This window comes from Dipteris shenzhenensis, chromosome 30 (assembly GCF_047967505.1).
Source record: "Dipteris shenzhenensis isolate YYH24624 ecotype China chromosome 30, Dip_SZ_1.0, whole genome shotgun sequence".
In the NCBI taxonomy this organism is placed as follows: Eukaryota; Viridiplantae; Streptophyta; class Polypodiopsida; order Gleicheniales; family Dipteridaceae; genus Dipteris; species Dipteris shenzhenensis.
Window position 1 is genome coordinate 16745173 of NC_141625.1, and position 16378 is coordinate 16761550.

Below are 16378 nucleotides of genomic sequence, written 5' to 3' on the forward strand. Positions count from 1 at the left end.
TCGGCTCTTGTGTCCCGCGCCGAGGTGGAGAGTGGCTACCGTCCTTCAGGTGGATCTTCACTTCCGCCCCGCTCACTCAGCCCCGCTCCCCACTCGTTCGTAGCCTCCTCATGGTTTGGAGGCGGCTCCGTCTCAGTCTCATTCAGTCCCAGCCCAGCTGTCAGGAGGAGATCGATCGCCAGCCGCTCGTCTGGAATGGGCAGGTCAGAGACGCCGAGGGCCTTCAGTTGGGGGAGAGATCACATATCAGGTGGGACGGCTGGATGAGGGGGCCAGCCCGGTCCCTTCGAGTTTGGAGGGATACGTACAGACATCTGGAGATGGCCGATCTTGCAGACGCAGCGGGAGGTGCACGCGGAGTCCAGGCGAGACGCACGGAGATCGACGGTGCGATCCCAGCCGCTTGGTTGGCCCCACCTGAGCCTCAGGTCCTCATGCCTGGAGACACCCACTGGCTGGGACAGTTCACCCCCCGTGGCATCCCACTGGTGGTCGCAGGACGTTTGGATGACTCCTCTATCGCCTTCTTCGCGGTTTCAGGGGACGGACGACTCAGGAGAGAGGATGCGCTCATCGACCCCCTACTCCCGTGGCAGAGGGTTAGGGTCGTAGGCCTTCTGGGGAAGGTCTGGCATACCGACCCCAGTATCGAGCAGGACCAGTTGCAGCTTTGGCGTCTTTGGCTCTGGGAGGGGCGGGCCTTGTCAGAGCTTGAGTGGGACCCAGGAGAGTGGTGGTGGCCAGAGATTGTGACAGGACAGGGGCCGACTTCCTTCTTCGCTTACAGCACGACTCTGGGCAGGCGAGTTCTCGGGAGGATGCAGAGCCGCCCCCCCACCCAGCGTCCTAGCTGGTACGCACAGGGTATTTCCAGGTTCTTTTTGCAGGCTTTCTGGAAGGCCTTGTGGGAGAGCTGGCGGCCGCGGAAGATCTCATACTTCCTGTGGCTTCTTACCCACAAAGGTCTTCCAGTGGGGAGCTGGTTGAGGCAGATAGGCCAGGACGGTTGCTGTCAGATTTGCCATGCGGATGAGGAGTCACCAAAACACTGCCTGTGGAGCTGCACGCGCGCCCAGGAAGTGTGGAGGTGGACTTTCGGGCTTCTTACTCGTGCAGCACCAGAGCTAGGAGTGATCACTTGGGGCGCGTTCTGTTGGTGCAGCACCGCACCTGGTCTTCATCACTTGTTCGAGGCATGCCAGCAGGACCCCACTTTCCTTATCACACAGGGGACGTGGGGGCCGCTCGAGGGTATCCCACAGCACCTAGCAGAGGCTGATACAGGAGTTCAGGAGAGGCAGCCAGTCTGGGAGATTATCAGCAGCATTACAGGATGGCACATCTGGACCTCGCGCTGCGCGCAGATCCTCGGTGGCACCTCCTTATCGACTGCCCAGATCATGGCGGAGATTTGGAGTGAGATTATTCATACCCTTAGAGGCCAGTGGGACCAGATTCAGGGAGACTCCCGGGCTGGTCAGGAGAAGCGGAGACGCTTCCTCCAGGCTTGGGATACACAGAGCCTCTTCTTCGAGCAGACTACGCAGGGCCTTCGGTGGCACTACTCACCACCCCGATGGCTGTTCATTCACACTCAGCATATTCCTCCGTGAGAGTATGATTTATTATGCTACCTTTTGGGCTGCGTCCGGTTTGTGAACGCAGCCCGTCAGCTATAAGCTGACCTCTTGTATCTTGTTCTCGAAGTAATATAATTAGAACTGTTTTTTCGGCAAAAAAAAAAAACTGAAACTCAGAATCCGAAGACCTAATGCCATGGTGGCTCTCCGATTGGCTGCAAAGATGTTCCGGATGTGCATCTGCCGAGCTGTCTCTCGCTGTGGTGGGGGACGTGGTCTCCTCAACATCTGATGGGCTATGTCAAGATTGACACCTTGTCTCTGCCGGTCTCCTCTGGGGAGAGCTGAGATCAACCAAACCTCGATCGTGGGTGCTCTGGTCACTCTCTGTGTCGTGTGTGGTCTCTATGTCTCTGGTTCGGCAGCATCGCGTTGTCTCTCCCCACTTATTCACACGGCCCTCATGTCAGCTGGCTCCTCCTCCTCCACCTCACTATCTCCTAGAGGTGACTCAAATGCATAGAAGTTCAAGACATGTCGCTGTGCTCCGTCTACCCCAGCCTCTTGTGGCACGGTCACATCCTTTTGTTGTCTAATCTGCCTCAATAGTGTCTCTATTTGCCATCGCATCTCAATTAGAAAGACCCCAACACAGACATGGTCGTGGAAGTGGATCACGAGAGAGAGTGGACCAAAGCCGTGCCCCTATTGAAAGAGGCAGTGATATTGTCCCCGGAGCTCATAGTAGGTAGGTTAGGCACAAAGAATTGCTTCTTTATCTCAACATCCCACAATGTGCATTGCCTACTATCCTGCTCTCTGGGTGTGCCTGCTACTCTCTCTTCCTCCATCCTCAACTGATGGAACGAGACCCACATCTACCCAAAGACAATCCTTTGTACATGTGAGACTCCTCTATCCTCGGATGATGAGTCAAGCCTCAGAGACTCTCAAGAAGAGGTCGCAATAGAACTCAAGATTGGTATGGAAATCTAGGTCTGCCCCCAAAGTTCTAGACGTATAGAGTTGGAGGATATCTAATCATATGATATGGTTCATCTCATCTCAAGGGATCAACTCGCATGGTGCATCCATGCTATACTGAAGGGGGAAGCCGATCCATCTGAGTACCTTCATTGGCAAACCATGTGGACACCCGTGCATACCATGATGTGCTGACTCGGCTCTCTGACTCTACTGCCAATGCAGTCTCCAGTGAGGTAAGGCCTAAACTCTGTGGAGGAATGTCACTGTCTGGAAGATGGCATCAACTTGAAGCAGTGTCATGGCAAACTCTGCCTGTACTATCTAATGAGGGACTGAGAGCTTACTGTGAATCATCCTAGACCCCATGATCACCTGTAGCCACTCCAATCTCCTCCAATTTGTCACCAAGAGATCACTCCGCCAGAAAGGTGCTGCATACATGGCAGTCGGTCTCACTAGGGTGTCAAAAAGCCAGCCCTTCATTGGTGGATCATGAAAGTGCACCTAAAAGCACTACCTCTCTAGACAAGCCAAAGCTCCTGATCCTCGTGTGAGTCCTCCAAAGGAGCTGCCACGTGGCAACAAGCACGCTACAAAGGGGCCCTAAACAGTGCCATATGACCTACGACCCCTCTTTAGGAACACCCCCATCAATGCACCTCCAAGGTGACATGTCTGCATGTCCACAAGGCCCTATGAACTGAGCCAAACTGGCCCGCACACATTTGGTCCCCTCTGGCAAAGCATAATACCCTGGTAGGTTCTCCGGACAAGCATATCTGCTTCGGAAGAAACTGGATACAACACCTAAATCGTGGCATAGGCACATGCCCAACCCTACTCTACACTCACCCTCCTTCTGGAGGACTTCAATGCAAGGACAATAGATAGAAAAGGGGCCTATTAGGCTTCGCATATGAGAGAGATCTCCACATGGTTGTGGGGGTAGATGCAACAAAGCTCTGGATCCTAAGACACTCTACAAATGCCTCACATGTGATGGCGTACGGACAACATTTACTTAAGTTGGGAACAGTCCACAACCTCATCATCTACGATGGCCTTCAGAGATGCCATCATCTAGGGGGCTCAATTGTTTCCCACAACAGTGGACTACCTACTGGGCCCATTAGTTTTTGCTTTGTGGATACACGATCTCACAGTACCCCCTCCCCCACTCGGGGCTGAACACTCATATCTGGCCTTCCATATCTCTGCTACTACACCAGTCACAGGGAGAGCTCCTGCCGCCATAGTTACCAGGGAACGGGAACGTTCTGAAATTTCAAGTGCCAGGGAATGGGAATGAGAACCGGAATGCCACATCATATGACACGTCATCAATTCATATAAAAGAAAACCACTTTTAGAAGCTCTAAACTTTCCATTTCAGCTTTAGACATTTAAAGACACTCTTAGAATACTCAAAACTGATATGTACATGTTTGCAATGTGAATAAAACATAGTAGATTGTAGAATACTATAGATCCGAGAGCATATAATACACAAAGTACAAAAAAGGGAGGCCATGCCTCGGGCATGAAGGCCTCAATACAAAATACGACTCGAGACTCTCGAGTCAAGTACATGGTGTATAGAAAGAAAGAGAGTCAGCCCTAATGGTCTGAAGGTGGCATAGCAATAAAGGCCTCTCCCTTACCCTGCTGGGCGTCATCATCTTGATCCTGGTCCTGGGCCTCATCATCCTCATGCTCAGGAGCATCCTCTGTTGCATCACTGTTGGATTCCTCATCAGTTTAAATCCAAGATATGGTTCGTGCACTCTACCCTGAATTTGTTAAGCAAACGCAAGTTTGCATTAACATATACAAGATCATTTGCCTTCTGAACCCCAAGCCTATTCCTCTTTTTGGATGCAATGTTTCCAAAAAAGCTCCACAACCGCTCAACAGGTGAAAAGCTAGCCCCCTGGCTGAGTATGCGAATGGCCAAACGCTGTGTGGTGCACAGGGCCTCACATGTGGGAGGAGTGTAACTAGGTCCAAAGGCTGCAATCTCCTTCACCATATCGATGAAGTAAGGATTTCAGGCTTTTGTTGAGGGTACATCTGCTCCATAAAAGAATCGGCCCACTGCAGCATCTACATGTGCCCTCCTCCCAGGATACCATGAGGCCACAAGGATAGCCTGCACGACTCTCGAGCCAGGGGATGATGAAGTGGGAGTCCCCATATGTGTGTGTGAAGCTGTAGACCCAAAGAAGAAGCTAGAAATAGAAGCAGATGGAGACGTTGTCGCACTGGGATGTGGGGTTGCTCGTGCTCGACCACGAGGATCAAGAACCTTTGTCGTGCTGCCTTGGCATCCAACCTATCTGCAAGTGCTTGAAAACGTGTGATATCTGCATCTAAAATAATCCTAGGGCAAAAATTAATGCCTCCGTTCTTTATTCTCAATAAATGATTCCGCCCTAAGTCTGACCCTCCAAATTTTTCTTCACCACAATAGGGACAATCCCACTTGCGTGCTCCTCCTTTTGACTTGTTGTAGAGGCGTTCAGGTTTCACCTCCTTCCACCACTTGGATTTGTGGTCTTGGTCGAGGCCAGGCGTAGTGGATGCCGGAACACCGTTCCCTGGTAACTATGCCTGCCACACCCGCTCGTACCCATATCCACTTTGTCTGTGCCCTCGACCCTGTATATGTGAGTTACTTAGCCAGAGAGCTTCCGACCCTACTGGGAGATGATATAGACCTCGCCCATGCCTCACACACCCTTGCCTCAATGGTACAAGACGATGCCACCAGATCCTTCCCTACGACCCGATCCACACGGGCCTGAGATGGGAAGATGCCTCAAAAACCTTGGTTTGACGACAAGTGTAGAGAGACGCAAGCCCACCTCACACGGGAGTGAGCCCAGGATCAATTGACGTCATCTGAGGCACAGCGTATCTACTGAAAGTTGACACACCGCAAGAGATGGGCCTTCCTCACACACAAGATGGATGAGATTATCATATCATTTCGAGGAGGAGACTCGACCACAAGATGGGGGCTTCTGTCGGAGGGGAAGCCACCCATTCCCATCACTACTCCGAGGGTGTGGCACACTTATGCATGCTCTTTATATGATGTTTCGATGGAAGCACCACCGGACATGTCCTCTATGCCTAGGCCCACTACCTGTCACTTGTTCACTACACAGAATGTATAGGCTGCACTCCGTCGGCTACACAACCGGAAAGCACAGGATCATGAGAGCCTAAAGGACTGAGCATTTTGTACCTGGGCAAAAGGTCTTAGCCCCGATTCTAGCACAAATGTTCAACCATGTTGTATGCCATGGCTTCCCACCGGCTTAGAGCACCACCACTATTGTAACGATACACAAGGCAGGAGAACCCATGGATACTGGGAACTACCGCACCCTCATGATTGGCCACACATTGGCCAAGATTTATGGATCGGTACTAGAGAGGGAGATTAACAGTCATACAGAGTCAAGGGGGCAGCAGGCACTAGGGTAGGCAGGATTCCAAAGGCAGCATGCCACTCTAGATCACATCTTCAGGATTCCGGAGGCAGCATTCCACTCTAGATCACATCTTCACTTTGAGGGCTATCATTGAGGAGGCGAAGTCTAGACACCAGAAAGCTTTTGACACCATCCCATGATCCTACATGATCAGGAGACTACAGGAGATGCAAATGTTAGAATTATTATTATATTCTAGGCAGTAGCCAATGTATTGTAATAAGTAGGTTAGGGGCACTTTTCCCTCATTGAGGTTTTTTCCCCTAACCACAGTCCAATCTCTAACTACGATTAGTGGATAGGATAGGGTTTTGTCACTTAGACAAAACCCCTCACTTGACTTTTGTACTACACTCATTTCTATTCAGTTATTCAGCTTCTACGTTTGCTCACCTCTTGCTCATTGCTCCCCATTGTTCACATTCGGTATCAAACCAAGACAAACTCTTGGACCAGCTCCTCCTGCCCAAGCTCCCAGCTTTCACCGCTTTTGTGCAAGCCCACAGCTCCGGTTCACCGCTTGCTCCCTGCCCAAAATCTTGCCGTCCGTACAACATATGGACTATCTTTCCGTACAACTGCATTTTTCCGCACATTTTTCGTCCGCACAACAACGCCATCCGTACTTGCATTTCCGTAATGCACGTGCCAGCCGTACAAGTCGGTTTGTACTGCGTACCGTACAGTTGCATCAGCGCCACCATTCCGTACAGGTCATACATTCCGTACTGTACCCTTTATGCAAGTCCTCCGTATAGGTCGTACAGTCCGTACCGTACCTTCCGTACAAGTCATCCGTACTCTAAGGTAACTGCCTGCAGTCAACATCCGTACAGCCGTACAGTCCGCACTATACGGACTGTTGCAGATTTTCAAAAAAGAATACCTTTACAGGGTACTCTAGCGGCATTGTTGTTTGCAGGGTTTTCTTTGCAAGTGGACTTTGAAAGGTGTTTTTGACAGGCATTTGTGTAGATAGCCATTGCTTGGCTTGCATTTTGGGAACAAATTTGGGGCTTTTGTATTTTTTACAGAGTTGAAGAAATTTGGGCCTTTTAGTTGATTTGCCCCTTTCAAGTGCAATTTCTTGCAAAAATTTGGGGCCTTTGCATTTCGGATGCAATTTGGCAGTTGAAAGACCATTTGGGAGATTTGCAAGCAGTTTGGGACTCAGTGTGAGTCAAATTCCAGACTTTTGCCACTTCTTACAGATATTCTTTGCAGATTTTTGGGCATTTGCAGAGCATTGTGGTGCATTTAAGCCTTTGATAGGCTCTGACAGTAATTGTCATTGTGGGAAGAATTTTTTGGCAGACTCTGGTTCTGCATTTTGCATCCCAGGAAATGTTGGATGGAACCAACTACTCCTTGTGGAGTTTTATGGTTCGCAACATCTTGGTTGACAGACATCTTTGGGATTATGTCAATGGAGATGAGGCAAGGCTAAAATCTGTGGCTACACCTGTCACTCCTACAGCTAGAGGCAAGGGTAGAGATCCAAATGCAGCACAAGTAGTGGGAGCAACTGCTACTTCACTTGCTCCCACAACAGAGGAGAAAAGATGGGATTCTAGGGATGCACAACTTCTTTTTGTCAAGAGGTTCATTATTCGTCACATTCGGTCATGCAAAACCTCAAAGGCAGCTCGGGAAATTTTAGAGAGTATGTTTGCAGCAAGAAATGATGCCAGAGTTTCCTTCTTGAAGAGAGAGCTATCTCGTACGCATATGGATGAGGGAGATTCCATGAATGTTCACCTCACAAAGCTTCAGGATTTGAGGGAACAGTTGCTGAATATAGATGAAGTTATTCCGGATTCAAAGATGATTACCACCACTCTGAATTCCCTTCCTGAGTCCTATCTTGGTTTCCACACCTCCTTGAATTTATCATTGAGGAGAGGCAGCAATCCTCTCTCTTTTCACCAGTTGGTAGGACTTCTATTGCAGGAAGAGCAGACAAGAAATGTGGCAACACAGGTTGGGGAGCATACCATGCTTTCTAAGTTTAAGCCCAAAGGAAAAGGGCAACAAAAGCAACATGCCAATCAGCCCGCACATCAGCATAAAGCTGATTCAAGACATCCCTTTTATAAGGCTAAAGGTGATACAGATAAGCCTAAGAAGAAGGGCATTTGTCACTCCTGCAAGAAGCCAGGTCATTATATTGGTGAATGCAAGAAGCGCATAGCTAAAGAAAACAAAAGGGATTTAGGTGTGGCTGTCTCAGATGCATCATCTCCTAATGCACATGATGGAGGAGATGTTACAACCAACTTTGTGGAAGAGCACTATGCCTTTTTGTCTTGCATTTCAGATTTTTCAATGGATAGTTCAGATACTACAGCCACTATTGAGGATGACACATATCCTTTCTTGACTTGCAGTCATGACCCTTCAAAGGATTCATGCTCTCTCAGTGTCAATGAGACACTGAACACTTGGTATTTTGATGTGGTGCTTCTAAGCACATCACTTCTAAGAAGAGCCTTTTTGCATCTTTGCATCCTCCACCTACTAAAAAGAAAGGTGACATCATACTCACATCCTCGCATGTGCAAATAATTCTTCTTATTTAGTGTGTGGAGTAGGGGACATCATACTCACATCCTCGCATGGCACAAATTTCAGAATTTCAAATGTTCGTTATGTGCCAGGTATAAAGAAGAATTTTCTTTCAATGTGCTCTCTCAATAGAGGATAATTTCAAGTCATATTTGATGATGCTAAGTGTGCAGTCAGATACAAAGAGAATAACTATGCTTTGATGTTGTCAAGCACTTTGTATCGGGGTCTTTTTCAGCTTGACATTTATGAGAAAAGATCCGATCTTGCACTTTCAGTGAGCACTCCCACTGCTGCAATGCAGAATGCAGAGTTATGGCATGCCAGATATGGGCACATGAGCTATGGCAGCTTAATGACACTTCAAAACCATGCTATGGTTGACGCATTGCCTCCTTTGGAATCACCTCTTGCTCATGCATGTGAGGGTTGCATCCTTGGCAAGATACATAGATTTCCTTTTAAGAAGGATGGTGCAGTAAGAGCTACTCGGAAATTACAGCTCATACACAGTGATGTCTACGGTCCCATGAGGACACCTGCTTTTGGTGGTTATCTCTATTATCTTACATTCATAGATGACTTCACCAATTATACTTGGGTCTATGATCTTAAGGCAAAATCAGAGGTGTTTATGCATTTCAAACACTTTGTGGCTATGGTTGAGAATGAGACAGGACTCAAGGTGCAAACACTTCGCCTAGATAGAGGGGGGGAGTATATGTCTCATGAGTTGAGGCATTTTTGAAGGAGAAAGGCATCACGCATTAGTTTACAGTGAGGCTTACACCTCAGCAAAGTGGCAAAGCTGAGCGCAAAAATCGCACTCTTATGGAGATGGATATGTGCATGCTTATTAGTAAGAAGTTGCCTCACAGGTTTTGGCTCGAAGGCCTTATGTGTGCAAATTATGTTTTGAATTAGGCTCCCACAAAGGCTTTGAAGACAATCACTCCCTGTGAGGCATGGCATGGAAGAAAGCCTTCAATGGATCACTTCAGAGTTTTTGGTTGTGTTGCATATGCCCACGTGCCTGTGGAGTTTCGACATGCTGCTTACAAGGTCAATGAGGAAATAATTGCAGATTTCAAAGCTTAGTTGAAAGCTGAATTTGACATGACAAATTTGGGCATGTTAAATTTTTATTTGGGGATCCAGTTTATACAAGACAAGTGTGGCATCGCTATGTTTCAATCCAACTATGTGCAAAAGCTCTTGGATAGGTTCAACATGCATGATTGTAAGCCTATAGCCACTCCCATGGAGCCGGGGCTGAAGATTACTATGTATGATGCAGGTGAATCAAAGGATGTCACACTTTACAGCCAAGCTGTTGGATGCCTCATCTATTTGTGCAATACAACGCCCAATATTCAGTATGAATATCTCAGGTGAGCACGTATATGCATGGCAAGCTATAAAACACATTTTCCGTTATTTGCAAGGCACAAAGCCTTATGGCTTGATGTTTCCCAAGGGGGGTGACTTGCAGATGCATGCTTACAATGATTCAGATTGGGCTGGAGACTATGATACCTAGCAGTCCACTAGTGGTAATTGCTTCTTTTTGGGCAAAGCTTGCATTTCTTGGCTGAGCAAGAAGCAATCTACAATATACTTCCTCATGTGAACCTGAGTACAGGGCAGCTTTCACAGTGACAGTTGAATTTGTTTGGCTGCGTCGTTTGTTTACTGATCTTCGTCTCTTATTGGAGGGTCCTTCTCCAATTCTCACTGATAGTCAAAGTGCTATAGCAATGGCAAAGAATCATGTGTTTCATGCTCGTTGCATGCTGGGGAGATCAGTATGATCTATGTATCAACACATGACAATGTTGTAGACATCTTCACCAAAGCACTTCCATGTGAGAAGTTTGAGGCATTTCGCAGTGCCCTAAACTTATCTCCTTTTGGTGATTGATCACTACCTTGTACACCACATTGGCACTGCAGGGGGGTGTTAGAGTTATTATTGTATTCTAGGCGATGGCCAATGTATTGTAATAAGTAGGTTAGGGACACTTTTCCCTCATTGAGGTTTTTCCCCCTAACCACAGTCCAATCCCTAACTACGGTTAGTGGATAGGATAGGGTTTTGCCACTTAGAAAAAACTCCTCGCTTGACTTTTGTACTACACTCATTTTCATTCAGTTATTCAGCTTCTACATTTGCTCACACTCTTGCTCATTGCTCCCCATTATTCACCGCAAATCCCAAAGACTTTGATTTAGGGTGTGATGAGTCTGTATGAGTCTGTCAGAGGGATAGTTCGTGCGCCGTGTGGTTTGTCAGATTGGGTAGAGAGCAGAACTGCCCCCTCTCACCGACGCTTCTCAGATTGCACATTGACAAGATCACATCTTTCATAGACCACCCGAGGGGCCAAGATCACATCTGACTGACCTCATGATACAGATATTTCTATACGCCAATGACATAGTCGTCATACCATCCTCAGCACAGGGGTTGTTGTAGAGGCACCTAAAGGCCTTAGAGGTTTTTTGCAAAGAGACTTGACAGTCAACCTTGGGAAGACCAAGGTGATGATCTTCATCACCTCATGCGTGGTGCTTCATTGACATAGCTTCAATTACCATGGTGAGCCAGTGGAGATAGTGCGGTCCTACACATACTTGGGAGCAGGTTTTCACAAGACCCATCTTGACGATGTCTCAGGAAGCCACGGCACGACTCACACGGGGACAAAGTGCTTTGGCCCGACTCGAGAGACGGTGTTTGTAGGCAAACTTTCAGGATGGGCTGGCTTTTCGACACTTTAGTGCGCCAACCGCCAGGTAGCACCCTTCTAGGGATGCGATCTCCCGAGAACAGAGTGGAGGAGATTTGAACAGCTACAGGTGATTATGGGGCCCAGGATGATTCGAAGTAAGCCCTCAATCCCGCATGAGATAGTACAAGCAGAGTTCGCCATGACACCTCTCCAAGATGATGCCATCTTTCAGACAATGACAGTCATCCACAGAGTTTGGGACTTACCTCACTAGAGACTTGCGAGGCTAGCCCTGGAGTTATCCAGACAACTAGTAGAGAGTGCGACAGACAGATGGTATGCACGTATATCCGCATGGCTTGCCAAACACGGTATCCAGATGGGCAAACTTTCCCACTTTCAGTACAGCATGGAAGCGCCTCCTCCTGAGTTGATCCCACGAGATCAACCGTATCATACGGTTAGGTCTCCTCAAGCTCCATATATCTCGGACTTGAGAGGGGACCAAGAGCTCCCCACCAAGATCTACCGCGACCACTTGCTGAGAGTGTCGGAGGAGGAATTCATCATCAGACCCCAGTATCTCCAGGACAGAGGAGTCTCACATGCACTGAGGATTGCCATTGGACAGACGCAGGTTTCATCCCATCAGCTGAGGATTGAGGCGAGGAGAGCCCAGAGAGCAGTGGATCTACATGCTATGCGCCCAGCCTGATAGAGCTCAGGCACACGCTATACCAGAGGACAGAGACCAGGAGGAGCACGAGGAGGTCAGAGCTCACACAGGACACATGCCTCCACCCTGTGGATGTACATATGAGATGGTTTGTAGACGCCGCAGGATCTTGTTACATAGGGGACGTACTCGTCGCTTCATCTCCAGACGATCCAGGATGATGGCAGCTTTTCGGAGGAGACTTACTCATGGAGATCTCGCCCCACCAGCCGCTCACCTCACCTTTGCTCAGATTTGTACTCTCATAGCAGGAGGCAGAGTCGATGGACAGGATTTCCAGTATTATTTTGGTTCTCAGACTCCGTGACACCTGGACTTGTATCTTTGCATTGGCATATTGTACTCATCCCCCCATTTTGCACCTAGGGGCGGTTTCCTTGCATCTAGTTTACTTTGTATTTAGGCTCAGATTTGACATTACGTACTTTCACTTGCATTGTATTGCGTAGCACTTAGATGATATTCGACGATGCCTCTTCTTTGTGGCACGTTGATTTTGTGCTATCTTGTATGCAGAGTTCTTGATGTCCCATGGGCCCATTTTGGCCTTTAGTGGACAATAATACACTTTCTTTCTTTCTTTCTTTCTCTCTCTCTCTCCACATTGTATTGAGATGGTCCCATGGGTCATTTTTGGCCCCCCATGGACATTAATAAATTCTACTTCTACTTCTCTCACACACACACACACAGATGGGTGTCAACCTTACGTGCAAGACAGCCTAGAGGTAGGCAAGGTGGAATCACCAACAAGACCATTAGTGTTGAAACTCAGGACTGCCATGGATAGGTCTACCCTCATGAGTATGAGGGCAATATACTTGGATGACGACCTCACTCTCTTACAGCAGGAGCACAGAAGGGAGGGAATGGTACGAGTAATGGCAGCAAGAAAGGCAAGAAAGTGGACTGCATACAGAGATGACAAAGTGATTATCCAGGAAAGAGTGGACAGGGGAGAGAAGCAAGAAGGAGAATTATGACGGTGTCACGCCAATGGGACAACTGCACAAAATGGACTGAAAATGGCTGTGTGAAATTATAATAGTACAGGATGCAGCAGCAAGATGCAGCCTTACCTAAGGATTGGGAGGATACAAATGATAGACTGGTTGTTTGCTCTACTTGGATGGGGGCTTTCTCGAGGACAGGCATTCCACTTCACATCATAGCCTTTCGAGGAGCACATGAGGATGCCTTGGTCTTTGATGTTCAAACTGATGGTAGGCTGTCCAAATCTTTAGATGATATTTTCTTGGCCATTTTGTTTCAGCCTTCAAGATCATAGGGTGTGTGGATCACAGCAAGGATTTGCAGTGGCATCTAGATCCGAACCCATGTTTTAGTCTCTTGGGTTATTGGAGGATTTGGCTATACGAAGGGATCCGCGTCAAGTTCTTGCACTGGGATCCCAAAAAGTGGGAATGGATTGATGCAGGCACCAAGAGAAGAGTCTCCCCTTCTTTTATTATACTGTATCTAGAGACTGGAGTCCCTCCAAATCCCCTCACTTGGAGAACTTTCATATTTCTACTGATTTCAGAGAGTCTTTTGGAGGGGACTCTGGAAATCCCTCAGGAATGGAAAAATCGCTCTATTCTTTTGGTTGTCTATTCATGGAGGGATTGCATTGAACCTGTGGAGGTCCAAGTTTGAGGCAAACTTTACTTGTACTCGCTATAGGTCTGTTGAGGAGTCCATTCACTACTGCTTATGGGGCAAACTTTTCTTGTACTCGCTATAGGTCTGTTGAGGAGTCCATTCACTATTGCTTATGGGATTGCAAACAGGCGAGGGCAGGAAATTGCTAGGATCTTCAGTACTTTTGCTCCTTCATGTTTCTACATGACCTGAGGTTCAGTGGCTTGGCTCTCTTTGGGGGCCTTAGATCTTCTTTGAGAGACAGGACTCTTCTTGGGCTATCTCCGTTCCACAATACTTAGTTGAGCACTACTCTCTAGATGATATTCCCTTATCTTCCTTCAGACCTGTACATGCTTTTGTGGATACCTCATGGGAGATACTGGCGAGTATTACAGCATGGCATATCTGGAAAGAAAGATGCACAGAGGCATTGGATGGATCTCAGGTCCATGCCTCTCACACATGGCACGTATATGAACTAATACCTTACATACTTTGATGGCCAGTTGGGCGAGCATGCAGGGTTCCTCCCGAGCAGCCTTTGCCAAGAGGGATATTTTTCTTAGGGCATGGAGGGGCTCTTCCTTATTCTCAAAGTCTATAGATGACTGAGGTGGCATTTTCAACCTCTTCTTTGGTTTCTTTCTAATTTGTATTGAGATTTTTGGTTGACCCATTCTGGGTGGTTTTTTTGTTCATGCCAAGCATTATGTATTTTCACCTGAGCTAGCTCTCACGAGTTTTTTTAATACTTAATAGAAGGCTCTTTCTTAAAAACAAACCAAAAAAGGAATGAGACATTAAACATTCAAAAAAGTTTTCTAGCATACTTTTTGGAAGTAGGCACACAAACCTGCATGCCATACTCTTCATTTACAGCAGCTTGTTAACCTCTACCCTACAGGAGTCGCGTGCTCCTCTGAAAACTTTACAAGGACTTCAACTAGAAGAGGTGAGTTGACTTTGAAACATGGAAAAGCATACATGAAAAAGCAAACAGAAAGAGGAAAGTTAAACAAAGGGCCATAACAAAGTTAAACAAAGGGCCCTGACAGCAGGAACAACTCTACTAGCTAATAGATTATCACCCTGCAATACAAAACCCACACAAGTTCATAATCAAATTATCAACACATCCTTTGAAACCTAGCGTGCTTTGGTGCACAAAAAGGAAATTAGAACAAATAACTACTGCATTTCACCTTTTTTCTAGTAAAAGAGAACAACACTAAGGATTGAGCATATGTACTTTTTGTGTAAGAAAGAGGATCATGCCGAGGGGAGTAAGCCTTGCTGCTGAAGGCTCATTGTTTGCACGGAGGGACCTTGCTTCCACAGCCTTAAGGCGCCGTAAACGTAGTTCAGCCAGGTTTGTAGGTTTGTTAACTGAACCTGTCCTTTTTTGCAAATTTCCACGGCTGACATCTCCGTTACCATTCATTTCCTCTTCATCAGCAAGATCTCTGCTTCCTCTGCCTCCTAAACGCCTGCCTACAGGGAAAATCAAGTATGGAGCCAGATATTGAAAAGACTTCGACCAGCACTACATGCAACCATCAATTATTATGTTTCTCACAGCCTGGGCCAGTTCAAAAGCTAAAACAACCATGTCTATTTGAACCATCTACAGACAACTACTGCTGTCTCACTTGAACCCTCTACAAACAATTACTGCTATCTCACTTGAAGAGGAATGAGAATCAGTGCAATATATATGGGCAATATATATGGGCACTGTCCCACCCCTCCTCTTCCTTGCCTTCCATCAGCAAAAAAGAGACTTCTATTAACTAAGAAAGAAACTCGCTAGAGCAAGCTCTATGCGGAAATACAAAATGCTAAGCATGTAATAAAAAACACCTCAGAGGAATGAGGTAGAAAAAAACCAAGGCTGAGGCTGAAAATGCCAACTCAACCCTGTAGAAGTCTCAGCAAAGAAGGGAGAGTCTCTCCAATCTCTGAGAAAAGTAACTCTCCTGGAGGAGGCTGCTCGAGATGATCCCTACATGGTTGCCCAAATGGCCATCAGAGTGTGTACCGTATCTGTCCAAGTACTGGCCAAGATTTGAGAATGGTGAACCTGAGAACCCTCCAAAGCCTCAGTGCATCCACCCCCCTTTTTCGTTGTTCCTCTCTGGACTTTTTCATGCCAGCAATGCTGCCTTTCAGCCTATCGCTGGGCTAAGTAAGGCTCAGCCTTGCCTTGCCTCCCTGCCTCTTGGGGCCAAGGCCCTTTGTTTCTTCCCTGTCAGGTTGTATTTTGACAGCCTGTGAGCTGACCCCCCCTCCCCCCCCCCTCCCTCTTTTATCCCCTCTTTCCATCCATCCTTCCCCCCTCTTTCCCTTCCCCCTTCATCCCTTCCTCTTTCCTTTTCCCCTTCAGACTGCCTTGACAGCCAACTGTTCGATTCCACCTTCCCCATTTTTTCCCTTCTTTGCAAGCATGAGCAGCTCTCTATTTCAACTTTGGAAATTGTAATCTTACTGGTGACTTTTTCTGGTCTGGCCACAGGAGCCCTCATGGCAGCTCCTTTGACACCCCCTGCTATTGGGGTCTCCCTTTGCCTAGAGGCAAGCAGCAAGTCACAATCTGTGGGAGAGAAGTCTTCCTTCTATAGTTGAGTTCCCCTGTCA

The 16378-nt window shown here is 47.4% G+C and overlaps 1 protein-coding gene across 2 annotated transcripts in view; it reads right to left on the reverse strand.

The window, feature by feature from the left end:
• Positions 1-16378, reverse strand: part of LOC147881779 (uncharacterized) — a 102077-nt gene that overhangs the window by 40246 nt on the left and 45453 nt on the right. Inside the window, exon 2 of one of the 2 annotated variants that reach the window (XM_087401941.1) lies at positions 14994-15231. In XM_087401941.1, the coding sequence (XP_087258067.1) occupies positions 14994-15231 (238 nt within the window). Of the gene's footprint in view, positions 1-14993; positions 15236-16378 lie in introns of both variants that reach the window. The other variant, XM_087401942.1, reaches the window with a different exon arrangement.